This window comes from Heterodontus francisci, chromosome 2, assembly GCF_036365525.1.
Source record: "Heterodontus francisci isolate sHetFra1 chromosome 2, sHetFra1.hap1, whole genome shotgun sequence".
Taxonomy (NCBI): domain Eukaryota; kingdom Metazoa; phylum Chordata; class Chondrichthyes; order Heterodontiformes; family Heterodontidae; genus Heterodontus; species Heterodontus francisci.
The window spans coordinates 147,581,956-147,600,158 of NC_090372.1; the positions used below are offsets into that span (position 1 = coordinate 147,581,956).

The window sequence follows — 18,203 nt, forward strand, 5'->3', positions numbered from 1 at the left end:
GGGTGTTTAATCAAATATTTAATTCATTCCTCTGCAGGTCCATCTGGTACAACATTAACCCATTCACAGACCCTTACCTCACAGAAGCAGGCCATTCGTACTGTCATGCCTCATTGAAAGAATTGTCCAATTTAGTCCCATACCTCAGCTTTTTCCCCATAACCCTGCAAATCAGTCCTCTTCAAGAACATGTCCAATTCCATCTTTCCCCGTTCATCATGTATATGGTCAAATGTGTCATTTCTGGAGGAAGGTTTAAACTTTACAAGGGTAATTTATTGTATTTGTGTAAAATTACTCCTTATACTCAAAGTTGATATTTAGTAAATATTTCCATGTTAAGGCAGAAAGTTTTCCAGAAGCAAAGCAGAAATTTTTTCTTAAATATCCTGCTTCTAAAGAAACATGTGCAACAAAATTCTATTGCGTAGTGTCCATTGTTTTGTCACTACAGATGCCATTCTTGCTCCAAAATGGTATCCACCCCATGCACGCACGCTTCTGGTGCAAGCCATGCGAACACTATCAGGTTCAGGAAGCATGAGCTGGAAGTATGCAGAGTAAGCAGATTGTGATGTCAGCTAGTGTGTAATGCTGATTTGAGCCAACGATGCCATTTTGGAGCTTAATCCTCCAGCTAATGCCCTCTCTCAACCTCGCACAGCTGAACATGCCTTCAGCAGGAAAGACCCACCTCCATCTCTATTTAAAGGGATCATTAACTATTCCCAAGTTAGTTGCTGATTGGTTTCTGCTGGCTGTTGCTGAGTTTGTGGAACTGTTTGGAGGTTTGTACTATTTCATATATGTTTGCCCTTCATAGTTGAAGATGACCATGACATTTGGAATTCATTAATTAAGTTTCAAGTACAATGTGTTCGAAGATGACTAATCAGTCCAATTTGAGCATGTAAAGATCTGTTACATGTTGAACACACATGTATTTTTGGTGCAGAAGAGGTGCTTGCGGCTCTGGTCTTGCGAAGCTCATGTTGCTTGTGGCCAGTGCGACTCTGTTCTGTTCATTGGAGGTGGCGTCTTTGCTGATAAGACTGCGCCATATAAAGCGATCAGTACAAGGTTCTCCCATTGTCTCAGGAGCAATGTTGAAACTCTTCAGTGAGACCTTCAATTAGCTCGCCGTAGAAGAGCTTTTTTGGCAAGGACTCATCAGGCATTCTGGCAACATGTCTTGCCCATCTAATCTGAGCTCTCTTCAGCAGAGTGTAGATGCTAGGCATGTCAGTCAAGGAGAGAATCTCAGTATTCGGAATCTTGTCTTGTCATCTGATCTTGAGTAGTCCTCACAAACAGGTCATGTGAAAGGGGTGTAGCTTGTTTGTGAGCCTGGAGCAAATTGTCTATGTCTCACAAGCAAGGGGAAGGACAACTGCTCTGTATACCTTCACTTTTATTGAGAGACTAATTCCTCTTCGCTCCTAGATACTTTTTTATAGCTTGCCAAAAGCAATGCTGGCCTTAGGTATTCTGGAGTTGAATTTATCATCAACGTGAACTGCTCTGGAGAGGGTGCTACCGAGGTGGTGAATTTGTCGACTGCTACAAGCCTTTGATCATTGACTGTAATAGTTGGCTTCACATACTGCTTTTGTGCGGCAAGTTGGTACGTGACTTCAGTCTTTATGGTGCTGATGGTGAGACCAAAGTTATCACATGCTGATAAGAAGCAGTCCATGCTATGTTGCATTTATTGTTCTGAACAGGCATTTAGGGAACAGCCATCAGCAAAAAGAAAGCCACAAACCACAGCTTCATGCATTTTGGTTTTGGCTTGTAGTCTCCTCAAACTGAAGACTTTGTCATCTGTGCGATATCTAATGTGGATGCCATTTTCGCTAACACACAATGCTTCAGAAAGCATGGCAGAGAACATCATGCTAAACAGGGTTGGAGCCAACACACAGCCCTTCTTCACTCCATTTATGATTGGGAAGGCGTCAGAAGACTTCACTGTCCAGGACACGAACAAGCATCCCGTTGTGGAATTGCCATACCATAATGATGAATTTTTCTGGATAGCCAGATTTTGCAATGATCTTCCATAGGCTCTCACAACTAACTGTGTTAGAGGCTTTAGTCGGATCAACAAATATTGAGTGCAAGTTGCAGTTCTGCTCTTTGCACTTCTCCTGGAGCTGACATGCAGCAAACACCATGTCAACTGTACCACAACCTTTTCTGAAGCCGCATTTGACTCTCTATTGGAAGGTCCTGTTCGTGATGCAGTGTGAAGTGGTTTAGCAGGACTCCTGCAAATATTTTCCCAGCAATGCACAGTAGGGCGATTCCTTGATGGTTGTCACAAGCTCAGCGATTTCCCTTCCTTTTGTAAAGGTGGACAATTGATGCATCTTTGAATTCCTGAGGAATGGTTATCTGGTTCTGCACTATCGGGAATAGTTTGTTGAGTTTATCAGTGAATATTGTGCCTCCTTGAATATTTCATCTGGTATTGCATCTGACCCTGGTGTCTTGTTGCTGGACAGGAGACTGATTGCTTTCATGATCTCAGCTTTGACATGTTGACTTCAATTTGGGGCAAGTGGGCAATTGTCTCATCATTGATTTTGAGGGCCGATTCAGAACACTGTTAAAATGTTCTGCCCACTGCTCCAGGATTTTGGTCTTGTCTGTAAATAGTGTGTTTCCATCAGCGCCAAGGAGAGGAGAGTTTACGGTAGCCAATGGGCCAGAGATTGTCTTCAGAGCAGCATAGAAGCATTTAGTATTGTTTCGCCTGCACCCAAGGAAATATTTCTGCTTAGCCAGTGATCCTACATCTCTCAAGCATTTGTTTGGATGATTTTACGGATATCTTTGAAGCAAATAGCCAGTTGTTTTGGTAGACCCTATGATGGTATTTCTCATCCAACAGAGTCTGGATCTCCTCATTGTTTTCATCAAACTAGTCCCTGAGCTTATGGGTGGTGGGTCCCTGATATTCTTGGGCAGTAGAGTGCATCAGGTCTCTGAAGGCTATCCAGTCATCCTCCATGCTGAGAGACAAATTTAAGATCATTCAGCTCACAGTCCAAATCTTCTGAGAAGTTTTGCCTCATAGTATCAATTTTGAGTCTTGAGATGTTGAGTCTCCGATTGACTTTTTTCCCCTGGGAGCGCCTCTTGGGCTGAATATGGATGTTAAGCTTTGAGACAATGAGTCTGTGGTCAGTCCAACAATCTGCTCTACGCATGGCTTAGGTCACTCTGACATCCTGCCTGTTCTTCCTTCTGACAATAACATTGTCAATTAGATGCCAGTGCTTAGAGGGAGGATGCATCCAGAATGTCTTGTATCAGTTTGGCAGATGGAATGAGGTCAAGCTCTGCACATTTCTTCAGCAGAAGAAGGCCATTGCTGTTGCTGTTACCAACTCCCTTTCACCCTATAACTCCCTCTCAGGTTTGATGGTCTGTGCCAACTCGGGCATTAAAATCACAAAGGATGATGAGTTTGTCTGATCTTGGCACTGCTGCAATCAAAGATTCTAGCTCTTCATAAAATTTATCTTTCACCTCTTCAGGATTTGTCATCACAAGTGGATAAGCACTGACAATGGTGGCAAGATTTTCCCTGTGAGGGCAAGTCGCTGTGTCATGAGTTGGTTGTTTGGGCCTTTTGGGAGGCTGACAAGTTTAGGGACTAAGGTTGGACTTGATAGCAAACTCTACTCATTCTTCACAATGCTCTTCGTTACTGCTTCCAAAAGAAGGTGTATCCAGCTCCAGCTGTTGTAATTTGCCCTTCATCAGCCAGACGAGTCTCACTTAATGCTGCTATGTGGATGTTGTATCTGGCAAGTTCTCTCCCAACCAGGGCTGTTTGTCTCCCTGGTCTGTCCACTCTGGCATAGTCCATGATTGTTCACACATTCCACATGCCCATGGATGAACAGTGTTATCTTTATCTTCTTTATACTTGTTGATCGACCACTGTAATGGAATCTCTGTCAGTCACAGTAAATTGGCCAGGGTAGGTGAAGCAGACAATGTTTAGGGCACCTTTTCTAGCCCCTTTGTCATGCCATGGAAGTGAGCAGTGTGATCCTGAAAAGGGCTGCTTAGTCGCTTGGGGCTGCCGAAGTCACCGCCGCTTCAATCTGGTGAAAGCTGACCCTATGGCCTGAGCTGCCTGTGTACAGGGTTAAGGCTACAGCTTCCAGTATATCCTTCTCACCTGCTGCTTTGTAGCTTCCCCAGTGCCACAGAACTTGAAGGCTGAATGATGAATGAATTAGTGGGTGATGTCATGACTTGCACATGATATAGATTATAATGAGGGAGAGTTGCGGTGCATCAAGCTCACTCTTCCACCCTGCTGTATCTGAATCCAGTGGCAAGACAAAGTCGAGATGGCTGGAGATGATTCTGGATGCAGTGGATGACCTTGGTACCTTGAGTGCCTGGTCACTCTTAGCGCTCCACAGTACTGCTTAGTCACTTTATGGCCATTGATTTTGTATTAAACTGTTCTGCCCACACCACTGAGTAAGGATTAATTAATGACCTCAGAGCGAAGGTGCCCCTAGGCAGGAGCGATCGTAATATGATTGAATTTTACATTCAGTTTGAGGGAGAGAAGAGTGTGTCTAAGACTAGTATTTTAAACTTAAATAAGGCCAATTGTGAGGGCATGAAAGCATAACTAGCAAAAGTGAACTGGCAAATCAGGTTAAGGGATAGGTCAATAGAGATGCAGTGGCAGCCATTTAAGGGGATATTTCAGAATACACACAATAGGTAAATTACAACGAGAAAGAAAAATTCCAAGGGGAGGACCCACCATCCGTAGTTAACTAAAAAAGTTAAAGATAGTATCAAACTTAAAGAAAAAACATGTAATTGCGCAAAGCTGGGTGGCAGGTCAGAAGATTGGACAGAATATAAAAAGCAGCAAAGAACAACTAAAAGATTAATAAGGAAGGAAAAATTAGAATTTCTATAGAAATTTTAAAAAGAAGAGTTAACAAATAACAAAGTGAGTGTTGGTCCTACAGAAAGTGAGAATGGGGAATTAATAAGGGAAGATAAGGAGATGGCAGATGAATTGAACAGGTATTTTGCATCACTCTTCACCATGGAGGATGCAAGCAACATCTCAGAAATAGCTATAAATCAGGAAATGGAATGGAGGGCGGAACTCAAGTAAATTACAACCACCAGAGAAGTGGTACTGAGCAAATTGTTGGAGCTGTGGGCTGACAAGTCCCCGCGTCCTGATGGGCTTCATCCTAGGGTCTTAAAAGAAGTAGCTAGTGAGATAGTTGATGTTTTGGTTTTGATTTTCCAAAATTCCCTAGATTCGGGGAAGGTTCCATTTCACTGGAAATTGTCCAATGTAACTCCTTTATTCAAAAAGCGAGGGAGACAGAAAGCAAGAAACTACAGGCCAGTTAGCTTAACATCTATCAAGGGAAAAATGTTGGAAGCTATTATTAAAGATGTTAAAGCAGGGCACTTCAAAAAAAATTGAAGGTAATCAGGCAGAGTCAACATGGTTTTGTGAAAGGGAAATCATGTTTAACCAATTTATTGGAGTTCTTTGAAGAAGTAGCATGTGCTGTGGATAAGGGGGAACCGGTGAATGTACTATACTTAGATTTCCAGAAAGCATTTGATAAGATGTCACATTAAAGGTTATTGCAGAAAATAAAAGCTCATGGTGTAGAGGGTAACATATTGGCATGGATAGAAGATTGGCTAGCTAACAGGAATCAGAGAGTAGGCATAAATGGTTCACTTTCTGGTTGGCAAAATGTAACGAGTAGTGTGCCATAGCAATCAGTGCTGGGGCCTCAACTTTTCTCAATTTATATAAATGATGTGGATGGAGGGACTGAAGGTATGATTGCTAAATTTGCTGATGACACAAAGATAGGTAGGAAAGTAAGTTGTGAAAAGGATATAAGGAGGCTACAAAGGGATATAGATAGGTTAAGTGAGTGGGCAAAGATCTGTCAGATGGAGTATAATGTGGGAAAATGTGAAATTGTCCATTTTGGCAGGAAGAATAAAAAAGTATATTATCGAAATGGTGGGAGATTGCAGAGCTCTGAGATGCAGAGGGATCTGGGTGTCCTTGTGCATGAATCGCAAAAGATTAGTATGCAGGTACAGCACGTAATTAGGAAAGCTAATAGAATGTTATCGTTTGTTGTGAGGGGAATTGAATACAAAAGTAGGGAGGTTCTGCTTCATCTATACAGGGCATTGGGTTTTTTTTTATTCATTCATGGGATGTGGGTGTCGCTGGCCAGGCCAGCATTTATTGCCCATTCCTAATTGCCCTTGTGAAGGTGGTGGTGAGCTGCCTTCTTGAACTGCTGCAGTCCATGTGGGCTACGTACACCCACAGAACTGTTAGGAAGGGAGTTCCAGGACTTTGACCCAGCGACAGTGAAGGAACAGCGATATAGTTCCAAGTCAGGGTGGTGTGCGACTTGGAGGGGAACTTGCAGGTGGTGGTGTTCCCATGCATTTACAGCCCTTGTCCTTCCAGTTGGTAGAGGTAGTGGGTTTGGAAGGTGCTGTCTAAGGAGCCTTGGTGCATTGCTGCAGTGCATCTTGTAGATGGTATACACTGCTGCCACTGTGCGTCGGTGGTGAAGGGAGTGAATGTTTGTAGATGGGGTGCCAATCAAGCGGGCTGCTTTGTCCTGGATCCTGGATAGTGTCGAGCTTCTTGAGTATTATTGGAACCGTACCCATCCAGACAAGTGGAGAGTATTCCATCACACTCCTGACTTGTGCCTTGTAGATGGTGGACAGGCTTTGGGGAGTCAGGAGGTGAGTTACTCGTCGCAGGATTACTAGCCTCTGACCTGCTCTTGTAGCCACGGTATTTATATGACTACTCCAGTTCAGTTTCTGGTCAATGGTAGCCCCTAGGATGTTGATAGTGGGGGCTTCAGCAATGGTAATGCCATTGAATATCAAGGGGAGATGGTTAGATTCCCTCTTGATGGAGATGGTCACTGCCTGGCACTTCTGTGGTGCGAATGTTACTTGCCATTTATCAGCCCAAGTCTGGATATTGTCCAGGTCTTGCTGCATTTCTACACGGACTGCTTCAGTATCTGAGGAGTCACGAATGGTGCTGAACATTGTGCAATCATCAGCGAACATCCCCACTTCTGACCTTATGATTGAAGGAAGGTCATTGATGAAGCAGCTGAAGATGGTTGGGTCTAGGACACTACCCTGAGGAACACCTGCAGTGATGTCCTGGAGCTCAGATGATTGACTTGCAACAACCACAACCATCTTACTTTGCGCTAGGTATGACTCCAGCCAGCATAGGGTTTTCCCCCTGATTCCCATTGACCTTAGTTTTGCTAGGGCTCCTTAATGCCATACTCGGTCAAATGCTGCCTTGATGTCAAGGGCAGTCACTCTCACCTTACATCTTGAGTTCAGTTCTTTTGTCCATGTTTGTACCAAGGCTGTAATGAGGTCAGGAGTTGAGTGGCCCTGGCAGAACCCAAACTGAGCGTCACTGAGCAGGTTATTGCTAAGCAAGTGCCGCTTGATGGCACTGCTGATGACACCTTCCATCACTTTACTAATGCTTGAGAGTAGGCTGATGGGGCAGCAATTGGTCAGGTTGGACTTGTCCTGCTTTTTGTGTACAGGACATACCTGGGCAATTTTCCACATTGCAGGGTAGATGCCAGTGTTGTATCTGTACTAAAACACCTTGGCTAGGGGCGCGGCAAGTTCTGGAGCACAGGTCTTCAGTACTATTCCCTGAATATTGTCAGGGCCCATAGCCTTTGCAGTATCCAGTGCCTTCAGTCATTTCTTGATATCATGCGGAGTGAATCGAATTGGCTGAAGTCTGGCATCTGTGATGCTGGGGACTTCAGGAGGAGGCCGTGATGGAGCATCAACTCTGCACTTCTGGCTGAAGATTGTTGCAAATGCTTCAGCCTTATCTTTCGCACTGATGTGCTGGGCTCCCCCATCATTGAGGATGGGGATATTTGTGGAGCCACCTCCTCCAGTTAGTTGTTTAATTGTCCACCACCATTCACCGATGGATGTGGCAGGACTGCAGAGCTTAGATCTGATCCGTTGGTTATGGGATCGCTTAGCTCTGTCTATCGCATGCTGCTTACGCAGTTTGGCACGCAGATAGTCCTGTGTTGTAGCTTCGCCAGGTTGACACCTCATTTTGAGGTATGCCTGGTGCTGCTCCTGGCATGCCCTCCTGCACTCTTCATTGAACCAGGGTTGGTCTCCTGGCTTGATGGTAATGGTAGAGTGGGGGATATGCCGGGCCATGAGGTTACAGATTGTGGGTGAGTACAATTCTGCTGCTGTTGATGGCCCACAGCGCCTCATGGATGCCCAATTTTGCATTGCTAGATCTGTTCGAAATCTATCCTATTTAGCACAGTGGTAGTGCCACACAACACGATGGAGGGTATCCTCAATGTGAAATGGGACTTCGTCTCCACAACAACTGTGCGGTGGCCACGCCTACCAGTACTATCATGGACAGATGCATCTGCGGCAGGCAGATTGGTGAGGACGAGGTCAAGTATGTTTTCCCCTCTTGTTGGTTCCCTCACCACCTGCCGCATACCCAGTCTAGCAGCTTTGTCCTTTAGGACTCGGCCAGCTCGGTCAGTAGTGGTGCTACTGAGCCACTCTTGGTGATGGACATTGAAGTCCCTCACCCAGAGTACATTCTGTGCGCTCATATTGGTGAGACCACATCTGGAGTACTGTGTACAGTATTGGTCTCCTTATTTAAGGAAAGATGTGAATGAATCAATTCAGAGAAGGTTTACTCGGTTAATACCTGGAATGGGTGGGTTGTCTTATGAGGAAAGGTTGTACAGACTAGGCTTGTATCCGCTGGAGTTTAGAAGTGTAGGAGGCGACTTGATTGAAACATAGAAGATTCTGAAGGGTCTTGACAGGGTGCATGTGGGAGAATCTAGAACTAGGAGTCACTGTTTAAAAATAAGGGGTCGCCCATTTAAGACAGAGATGAGGAGAATTTTTTTCTATCAGAGGGGTCGTGAGTCTTTGGAATTCTCTTCCTCAAAAGGCAGTGGAAGCAGAGTCTTTGAATATTTTTACGGCCGAGTTAGATAGATTCTTCATAAGCAAAGGGGTGGAAGGTTTTGGGGGTAGGCAGGAATGTGAAGTTGAGGTTACAATCAGATCATCCATGATCTTATTGAATGGCGAAGCAGGCTCGAGGTGTCGAGTGACCTACTCCTGCTCCTAATTCGTATGTTCGTATGTAAGACTTCACATGCAAGGATAGGCAAATCCAAACTCACCGATGGGGAAATGCATCGACCGGTCTCAGCTGGTTTTGCCCGCCTGTCAAGTCGGTTTCCCACTGTACGGCCACTGTCACATGCAAACAAGTACTTGGAGCGACAGATGAGAGCTGGATGCCGGTAAGGACCAACGAAAGCTGAACCACTGCGAAGAGTGTGACAGATCTCCCCTTTACAGCAGTACTATACCTCCCAGACGCTACCTATATACCCTGTTATGTAAGTTACTGAAGTCTACTGGGAGTGATGTGACAGGTCCTGAAGGCCTTGGTCCTGGGTTGCTCCCAGACATGGGTTCAGTAGTTTGCATCTGCTTTGGCCTGTAGAATGACAGGGCCAATGAGCAGAGATGACACAGAGGAGGACAAACTTCTCAAAGAGGGAGGAGGGGGAGAAGGGCTTTCAGCATGAGGCATATCTGCCCAGGGTGTTCAAGGAGGAATTCTCCTATTTCAAGCTTGACGAGGAAGCTTCAGCCTCCTGCTGAAAGCCCTTCTCCCCCTCCTCCCTCTTTGAGGTTTGTCCTCCTCTGTGTCACCTCTGCTCATTGTCCCTGTCATTTTGCAGGCCAAAGCAGATGCAAATTACTGAACCCATGTCTGGGTGCAACCCAGGACCAAGGCCTTCAGGACCTGCCACATCACTCCTAGTAACTTCAGTAACTTACATAACAGGGTATATGGGTTGTGTCTGGGGGGTATAGTACTGCTGTAAAACTACTGCAACATACCCATTTCATTAAGGAGGTGCATCCTGAAATCTGCAGCCAGAACTGCAGTCTCAGAGCAGGGTGAGGACAGCATTGCTCGTGGCTGTGAAGGAGAGCATGGCCAGGAGCTATAGTGCATCTGGCTCCTTCCAGGCTAGATCAGGTGATATTTGCAGCATCTCCCAGTCCGCTGTCCACTGTTGCATAAGGGAGATCACTCAAGATCTGTATGCAAAGCGAGCTGAATACATTTCATTTTCTCTTGTCAGGAAGATGCAGGTGGAACAAGCACATAACTTCACCAGGATTACAGGCTTCCCCAAAGTGCAGCATGCCATTGACTGCACAGTCACTTTGTGGGCACCACATGTTAATTCTGCAATGTACCGCAACCAAAAGCGATTCCACTCCCTCAATATCCAGCTGCTATGCAGTTATTCGGGGCAGCACAGTGGCGCAGTGTTTAGCACCGCAGCCTCACAGCTCCAGCGACCCGGGTTCAATTCTGGGTACTGCCTGTGTGGAGTTTGCAAGTTCTCCCTGTGACTGCGTGGGTTTTCGCCGGGTGCTCCGGTTTCCTCCCACAGCCCAAGACTTGCAGGTTGATAGGTAAGTTGGCCATTATAAATTGCCCCTAGTATAGGTAGGGTAATTGTGGGGATGTGGTAGGAATATGGGATTAATGTACAAAGAACAGTACAGCACAGGAACAGGCCATTCGGCCCTCCAAGCCTGCGCCGATCTTGATGCCTGCCTAAACTAAAACCTTCTGCACTTCCGGGGACCGTATCCCTCTATTCCCATCCTATTCATGTATTTGTCAAGATGCCTCTCAAACGTCGCTATCGTACCTGCTTCCACCACCTCCCCCGGCAGCAAGTTCCAGGCACTCACCACCCTCTGTGTAAAGAACTTGCCTCGCACATCCCCTCTAAACTTTGCCCCTCTCACCTTAAACCTATGTCCCCTAGTAACTGACTCTTCCACCCTGGGAAAAAGCTTCTGACTATCCATTCTGTCCATGCCGCTCATAACTTTGTAAACCTCTATCATGTTGCCCCTCCACCTCCGTCGTTCCAGTGAAAACAATCCGAGTTTATCCAACCTCTCCTCATAGCTAATGCCCTCCAGACCAGGCAACATCCTGGTAAACCTCCTCTGTACCCTCTCCAAAGCCTCCATGTCCTTCTGGTAGTGTGGCGACCAGAATTGTACGCAATATTCTAAGTGTGGCCTAACTAAAGTTCTGTACAGCTGCAGCATGACTTGCCTATTTTTATACTCTATGCCCCGACCGATGAAGGCAAGCATGCAGTATGCCTTCTTGACTACCTTATCCATCTGTGTTGACACTTTCAATGACCTGTGGACCTGTACGCCCAGATCTCTCTGCCTGTCAGTACTCCTAAGGGTTCTGCCATTTACTGTATACCTCCCACCTGCATTAGACCTTCCAAAATGCATTACCTCACATTTGTCCGGATTAAACTCCATCTGCCATTTCTCCGCCCAAGTCTCCAACCGATCTATATCCTGCTGTATCCTCTGACAATCCTCATCACTATCCACAACTCCACCAACCTTTGTGTCGTCCGCAAACTTACTAATCAGACCAGCTACAGTTTCCTCCAAATCATTTATATATACTACAAACAGCAAAAGTCCCAGCACTGATCCCTGCGGAACACCACTAGTCACATCCCTCCATTCAGAAAAGCACCCTTCCACTGCTACCCTCTGTCTTCTGTGACTGAGCCAGTTCTGTATCCATCTTGCCAGCTCACCTCTGATCTCGTGTGACTTCGCCTTTTGTACCAGTCTGCCATGAGGGACCTTGTCAAAGGCTTTACTGAAATCCATACAGATAACATCCACTGCCCTTTCTTCATCAATCATCTTTGTCACTTCCTCAAATATCTCAATCAAATTAGTGAGACACGACCCCCCCTTCACAAAACCATGCTGCCTCTCGCTAATGAGTTAGTTTGTTTCCAAATGGGAGTAAATCCTGTCCCGAAGAATCCTGTCCAATAATTTCCCTACCACTGACGTAAGGCTCACCGGCCTATAATTTCCTGGATTATCCTTGCTGCCCTTCTTAAACAAAGGAACAACATTGGCTATTCTCCAGTCCTCTAGGACCTCACCTGTAGCCAATGAAGATGCAAAGATTTCTGTCAAGGCCCCAGCAATTTCTTCCCTTGCCTCCCTCAGTATTCTGGGGTAGATCCCATCAGGCCCTGGGGACTTATCTACCTTAATGCTTTGCAAGACACCCAACACCTCCTCCTTTTCTATAATGAGATGACTGAGACTATCTGCACTCCCTTGCCTAGGCTCATCATCCACCAAGTCCTTTTCCTTGGTGAATACTGATGCAAAGTACTCATTTAGTACCTCACCCATTTCCTCTGGCTCCACACTTAGATTCCCTTCTCTGTCCTTGAGTGGGCCAACCCTTTCCCTGGTTACCCTCTTGCTCTTTATATACGTATAAAAAGCCTTGGGATTTTCCTTAATCCTGTTTGCCAATGACTTTTCATGACCCCTTTTAGCCCTCCTGACTCCTTGCTTAAGTTCCTTCCTACTGTCTTTATATTCCTCAAGGGATTTGTCTGTTCCTAGCCTTCCAGCCCTTACAAGTGCTTCCTTTTTCTTTTTGACTAAGCTCACAATATCCCGCGTTATCCAAGGTTCCCGAAACTTGCCAAACTTATCCTTCTTCCTCACCGGAACATGCTGGTCCTGGATTCTAATCAACTGACATTTGAAGGACTCCCACATGTCAGATGTTGATTTACCCTCAAACAGCCGCCCCCAATCTAAATTCTTCAGTTCCTGCGTAATATTGTTATAATTAGCCTTCCCCCAATTTAGCACCTTCACCCGAGGACTACTCTTATCCTTATCCACAAGTACCTTAAAACTTATGGAATTATGGTCACTGTTCCCGAAATTTTTCCCCTACTGAAAATTCGACCACTTGGCCGGGCTCATTCCCCAATACCAGGTCCAGTACGGCCCCATCCCTAGTTGCACTATCTACATATTGTTTCAAGAAGCCCTCCTGGATGCTCCTTACAAATTCTGCCCCATCCAAGCCCCTAGCACTAAGTGAGTCCCAGTCAATATAGGGGAAGTTAAAATCACCCACCACTACAACCCTGTTACCTTTACATCTTTGTAGGATTAGTATAAATGGGTGGTTGATGGTCGGCACAGACTCGGTGGGCCGAAGGGCCTGTTTCAGTGCTGTATCTCTAAATAAATGAAATAAAAATAAATAAATATTCTCAGTGCATCATGCAAGTCACTGCCTGATATGCTGGCAGTCTTCGTAATGTCTTCATTCTGTAGCAGTTCGCTGTGCCATCTGCATTTCAGCTACCACAACAAACCAGAGGATGGCTACTGGATGACGAGGGCTATTCACTGACTACATGGCTCATGACTCCAGCATGCAACCCGTGCACACATGCCGAGCATGCATATAAAGAAAGCCACGCTGCCACACAAAATATGATCAAGCAGACCATTAGGGGTGCATCAAAACACTTTTGCTGCTTGGACTACTGTGACACCTTGCAAGCCCCTTTGAACATTGGCATGCACAGCTATGGTGGCAGCAGCCTGAACCATCGTGACACCAAACTGAGCTTGCATGACTTCAGTCTGAGCTTCCACTGTAGCATCTGGATGTTGGGTGGCTTCTGCAATGGATGGGTCTGCAACTGTTCATGTGGAGTTGGCCACCACTTGCAAGCTGGTTAGTATGGGCTGTAAGCTCTGTGCAAAGCCCTGTGCTAAGTTGTGCCAGGCTCTTCATGCTCCTTGACATTGACTGCAAGCTTTCTGGCAGGTTTCCCAATGCACCAAGCATTTTATTGTGCATACCCATCAGCATTCTTCCATAGGCCACCCTGTGGAGTCCTTGACTGAGTCCTCTGCAACAGAACTCATGCGGCCTTGCCCTCCAGTGAGCTGGCAACTGTGCCACCTTTGTCCACTGCCCTGGCTGCATCCTATTTCCGCCTCTAAATGATCCTCTAAAGCATACACAGTATCAGTATCTGAACTGGTGGCTGCAAGTGTGAAAGCAAGTGACAGTGTTTCTTCTTCATCATTGTATTCTTACTCTTCCATCTCTCTCTGTTCCACCACTGCCTAGTCAGGTTGCAATTCTTGGATATCTGAAAAGAGAAAGGATTGTGGTGAGGGAAAAGGGACAAGCAAGGGATGCATGCTTAAATGATCTGCAGCTTGTACATCAGAAGAGATTGTGGGCTGAAGGGGAAGTGGGTTGTGAGAAGAAGGATTAGGTATGAACTTACAGTCATCTTCGATGGTTTTAGCCCCACTGTCGGCCACAGCCTCAGTCATGGCCTTTCCAATGATAGCAAGCACCATCTCCTCCATCAGGGTAAGGACATCCAGCTGTGCCTGTCCCCCATCAGTTAGGTGCTGCTGTTTCCTGTAATGAGGCACCTTGTCCTGCAAGAGAGAGGGAAGTCTGTCAGTAAGTGCGGTGCAATGTGTTTGAGTGATGTGGCTGTCATGGTTGAATAGCTGGCAATTGTGTGCAAGTTGTGAGATGTGGGTATGAGGCTTGCAGCAGGACTAAGTATGTGAGGGTGGGGTGAAGCTATGAATATTAGGTATGGGTCGTGATTGATAAAGATTATTGGTAGGTGAGTGAAGGTGTCTGAAGAGAGCAGTGTCTGAGGCTAGTGGTTCAGTTGTAGGGATATGGCATTTGAAGGCAAATTCACTGACCTTGATCACTCATGTGAGATCACTAAACTTCTTGCAGTACTGTATCCAGATCGTCAGGGCTACACTGCTTGCATTGACTGCATTGCCTGCTCAGAGTTTGTCTGGAAGATCTCCTGGCCTCCTATCCACCTCCTGCACCAAGGCCTCCAGAGCTGCATCTGAGAACCTTGGAGCATGCTCTCTGCCCTGTTGCACCAATAATCAGTCTTCTTACAGGTCAGACTCTCTTCCCCAGCCACTTCCATCACCTGCTCCAGCCAGAATGCACCTCCCCTTAAGAGGTGTAGACTGGCTTTAAGTGGTGTAGGCTAGCTCGAAGTGGAGCTGACCTTGCACAAACTCTAGCCTCCTTTTGAGGCATACAGTTATTCCACAGCACATTTAACGCTCGAATGCATGCAACTATCATTTAAATTAGCAGACAGCATGAACTGTGCATTGGAAGGAAACGGTACAAATTAATCACGCATCACGAATCCCTTTTCTCATTCCTTGCTTTCTTATAAATCAATCTGGCTGAGAGCACGACTGAACAGCTCAGCTCAATTGTTTCATGTCATCCAGTAACTTATTCCCATGTACCGTGCTTAAGAATAACAAATATTTGTTGCTTTCAGCCATGGAGTTCCATGAAAATCTGAACAATATTGGAGTCAAAGAAGGCCTTAAAGGAAGAAAACTGCATAAAGCTGTTGAGAGCTTTACTTGGAACATCACTATTCTCAAGGTAATTTACTATTAACAGTACTGAGAATATAAGACATGCCTGATAAACAATAAACTCTTCTCTTGAAGGCAAATAAAGCCATGGAATAGAATTTTGTGTTTTATAAACAGGGTAACAAGATACAAGAGTAAAGAAGAAATGATCAATTTATACAAAACATTAGGCTACAGTTAGATTACTGTGTGCAGTTTTGGGCGCCTTACTATAAAAATGACTTTAAAGCCATAGAGTGTGTTCAGCATGTATTCGGCAGGAAGATGCCACAGATGGAAAATTATAGTTACGAGATGGGATTTGAAATATTGGGACTACTTTCAAAAGAGAATGATAAAAGGTGGTTTAATAGAGTGTTATGACCAGGTGAGAAAGGTGTCTACGGGTCCCTGTCAGCCTTCACCTGGTCTTACCATAACAGGGTTTTAATTTTAAACACACCGTGTTTTTAGTCCCCCCCCTTGGTGAATCCTTGTTCACCGCTATCCAATTATAAGGCAAAGAAACCAGCACAACAGGTTTTCTCAGGTTTAAAGAAGAAAAGTGAAATTTATTAAACTTAAACTCTAATTCGGTTGACGCCTACGGATACACGACGCGCCCACGCTAGCATGCATATGCGATACACACATGCAGATAGGGACAGCAACAGCAGAAGAAAAATAAAGTGGAAAAGTTTGAGGCAATATCTGAAGAGTTGTTACAGTTCTTTGAGCTCACTGTAGAGTCCTTAATTGTAGGTAGATCTTGCTTTTCATTGGGGCCCAGTATTCTTCTTAAACCATGTTCACTGTAAGAGACTTTTCTCTCTTGGGTTTCATGTGTCTTCAGTGGGTTTTGGAGTTCCGTGAGAAAGAGATGAGAGCAGACAGGCAAGAGAGGAGATCTGCTTCAGCCCAGGAGCATTCTGCTTTCTGCAGGCTCTCAGTTCAAACTGTACAATTCAGAAAACCCTAGGTTGCCAAGCAGGTTAGTCATTTGACTCATTGGTCTGACCATGTCTTGGTTCTGTGTATTGTGTGTGTCAGGGAATGGTCCTTTGTCTGCAAACACTGTCTGTTAATATGCAAAAATGTCTTTCCAGCCAGGGACCTGGCAACCTCTTGTAACAGGCCGTCTCTTCTTCCCAGCAACAACTTGAAATTTAATGTCTATGCTGTGAAATTTATGTGCCTCATTCTTGACAAGTGGGGGTCTGCATGACAAGAGGTTTTCAAAATGATGATGTGTTTTGACAGATTGAATAGGGAAATATTGGAGAGTTGGTGACAAGGGAACATCAATTTAAAATTATCTCTAAGAAGGTGAGAAGAGAGATTAGAAGAAAATTATTTGTACAGAAACATGTTGGAGCAGGGTTTGCCTTGCCACAAACAGTGGTTGAGGCAGGCAGCATTGCAGCATTGAATGAATACTTATTTGAAGCATATTTGAAGATATAAAGCTATAGAGAGAGAGAATGAAGCAGTAGAATCGTTTTGCATTGCTCTAGCAAAAAGCCAATTCAAATACAATGGGCTAAATGGCCTCCTGCATTGTAAATGTCTATGGTTTTATGGTCATGACTGTATGATAAAAGATAATCTGTTTCCAGAACGGTCTTACCTTTGCAAGTTAAAAACCAGATTTTTGCTAAGTAAAAGGATATTAGTATTGTGATTAACAATCTCAAGAACCTACAAATGTGTCAAGCTCTTCATTGAAATTCCATTACATTTGTACAGGCCTGTGGAATGTTGAAAACCTGGTCAGGAAAGTGCCGTGGTAGTTATTGATCTGATCTGCTGAAACCAAATTCTAGAAACATAGTCCCAGACTAGAGAATTAAAAGCTACTGCTGGCTTACTTCAGAGGTCACATTGAATTTAATTTCACTTACTTCCATTTGATGAAATAGAACTACAAACCTGTAATTACAATGGAAAGATTGAACAGTATTTGTAGAAACCGTTGTGTGTCTCAAAGGATTCCAGTGATTGAAACAACTGAATATAATGTGATATTAAAAAGAATTGATACCCGATAGACTACTTTTGGAGCTTTCTATACAATGCTGTTGTTCACGAAAGGAGAATGCAAGCTATTTGTGACCTAGGAAACGCATTGTTTTCTTTTGTAGCCAGACTTGATGTTGGTTGCCTGAAGGATTTTCCAGCTGATCATCAAATATCTCCCCTAATGCGTATGCAATGAGGCTGTCCTTTGTCCTACATAAACAACACATGCATAGCTAAAGATAATTGCTACCATGAGGCTAAAGATTTTAATTTATGTTGCATCACTCGTTGAGTCAAAACTATTTCAAAATGAACCTTTTGTTTTTACTTTCATTAACCAGTATATATATATTATGGATAAGTATTTTTAAATTCAGTTTTCTCCCCTACTCTGAAAGATGCAGGGTCCTGCTCGTATATGATTCCAGGAACACCAGCAGCCCTTCAGTACCTTGCCCAAGTGACCATTTTCCATCGATAAGCCCAAATAATGTTGGCAGGCTATTTGATTGTGGGGTACATCATAACTGAGCCCAAACATACTCACGCCTAATGTCCACAGAGGTGCAACATTCTAGCTGGGGTCATTGAGCAACAATCAAAAGAAGGAACTTTGGATGATTTCTTTCTCCTTCCTAGCCCAGAGGCACAATTGGAACAACCTCCCGGCACTGGTGCCTCAG

General features: G+C 44.8%; 1 protein-coding gene across 2 annotated transcripts in view; it reads left to right on the plus strand.

The window, feature by feature from the left end:
- The window catches only part of LOC137347347 (inactive phospholipase C-like protein 2), a 362,127-nt gene that overhangs the window by 325,691 nt on the left and 18,233 nt on the right, over positions 1–18,203 (plus strand). For both annotated transcript variants that reach the window (XM_068011820.1, XM_068011821.1), the window contains exon 5: positions 15,420–15,529. In XM_068011820.1, coding sequence (XP_067867921.1) covers positions 15,420–15,529 — 110 coding nt within the window. The remainder of the gene's footprint in view (positions 1–15,419; positions 15,530–18,203) is intronic.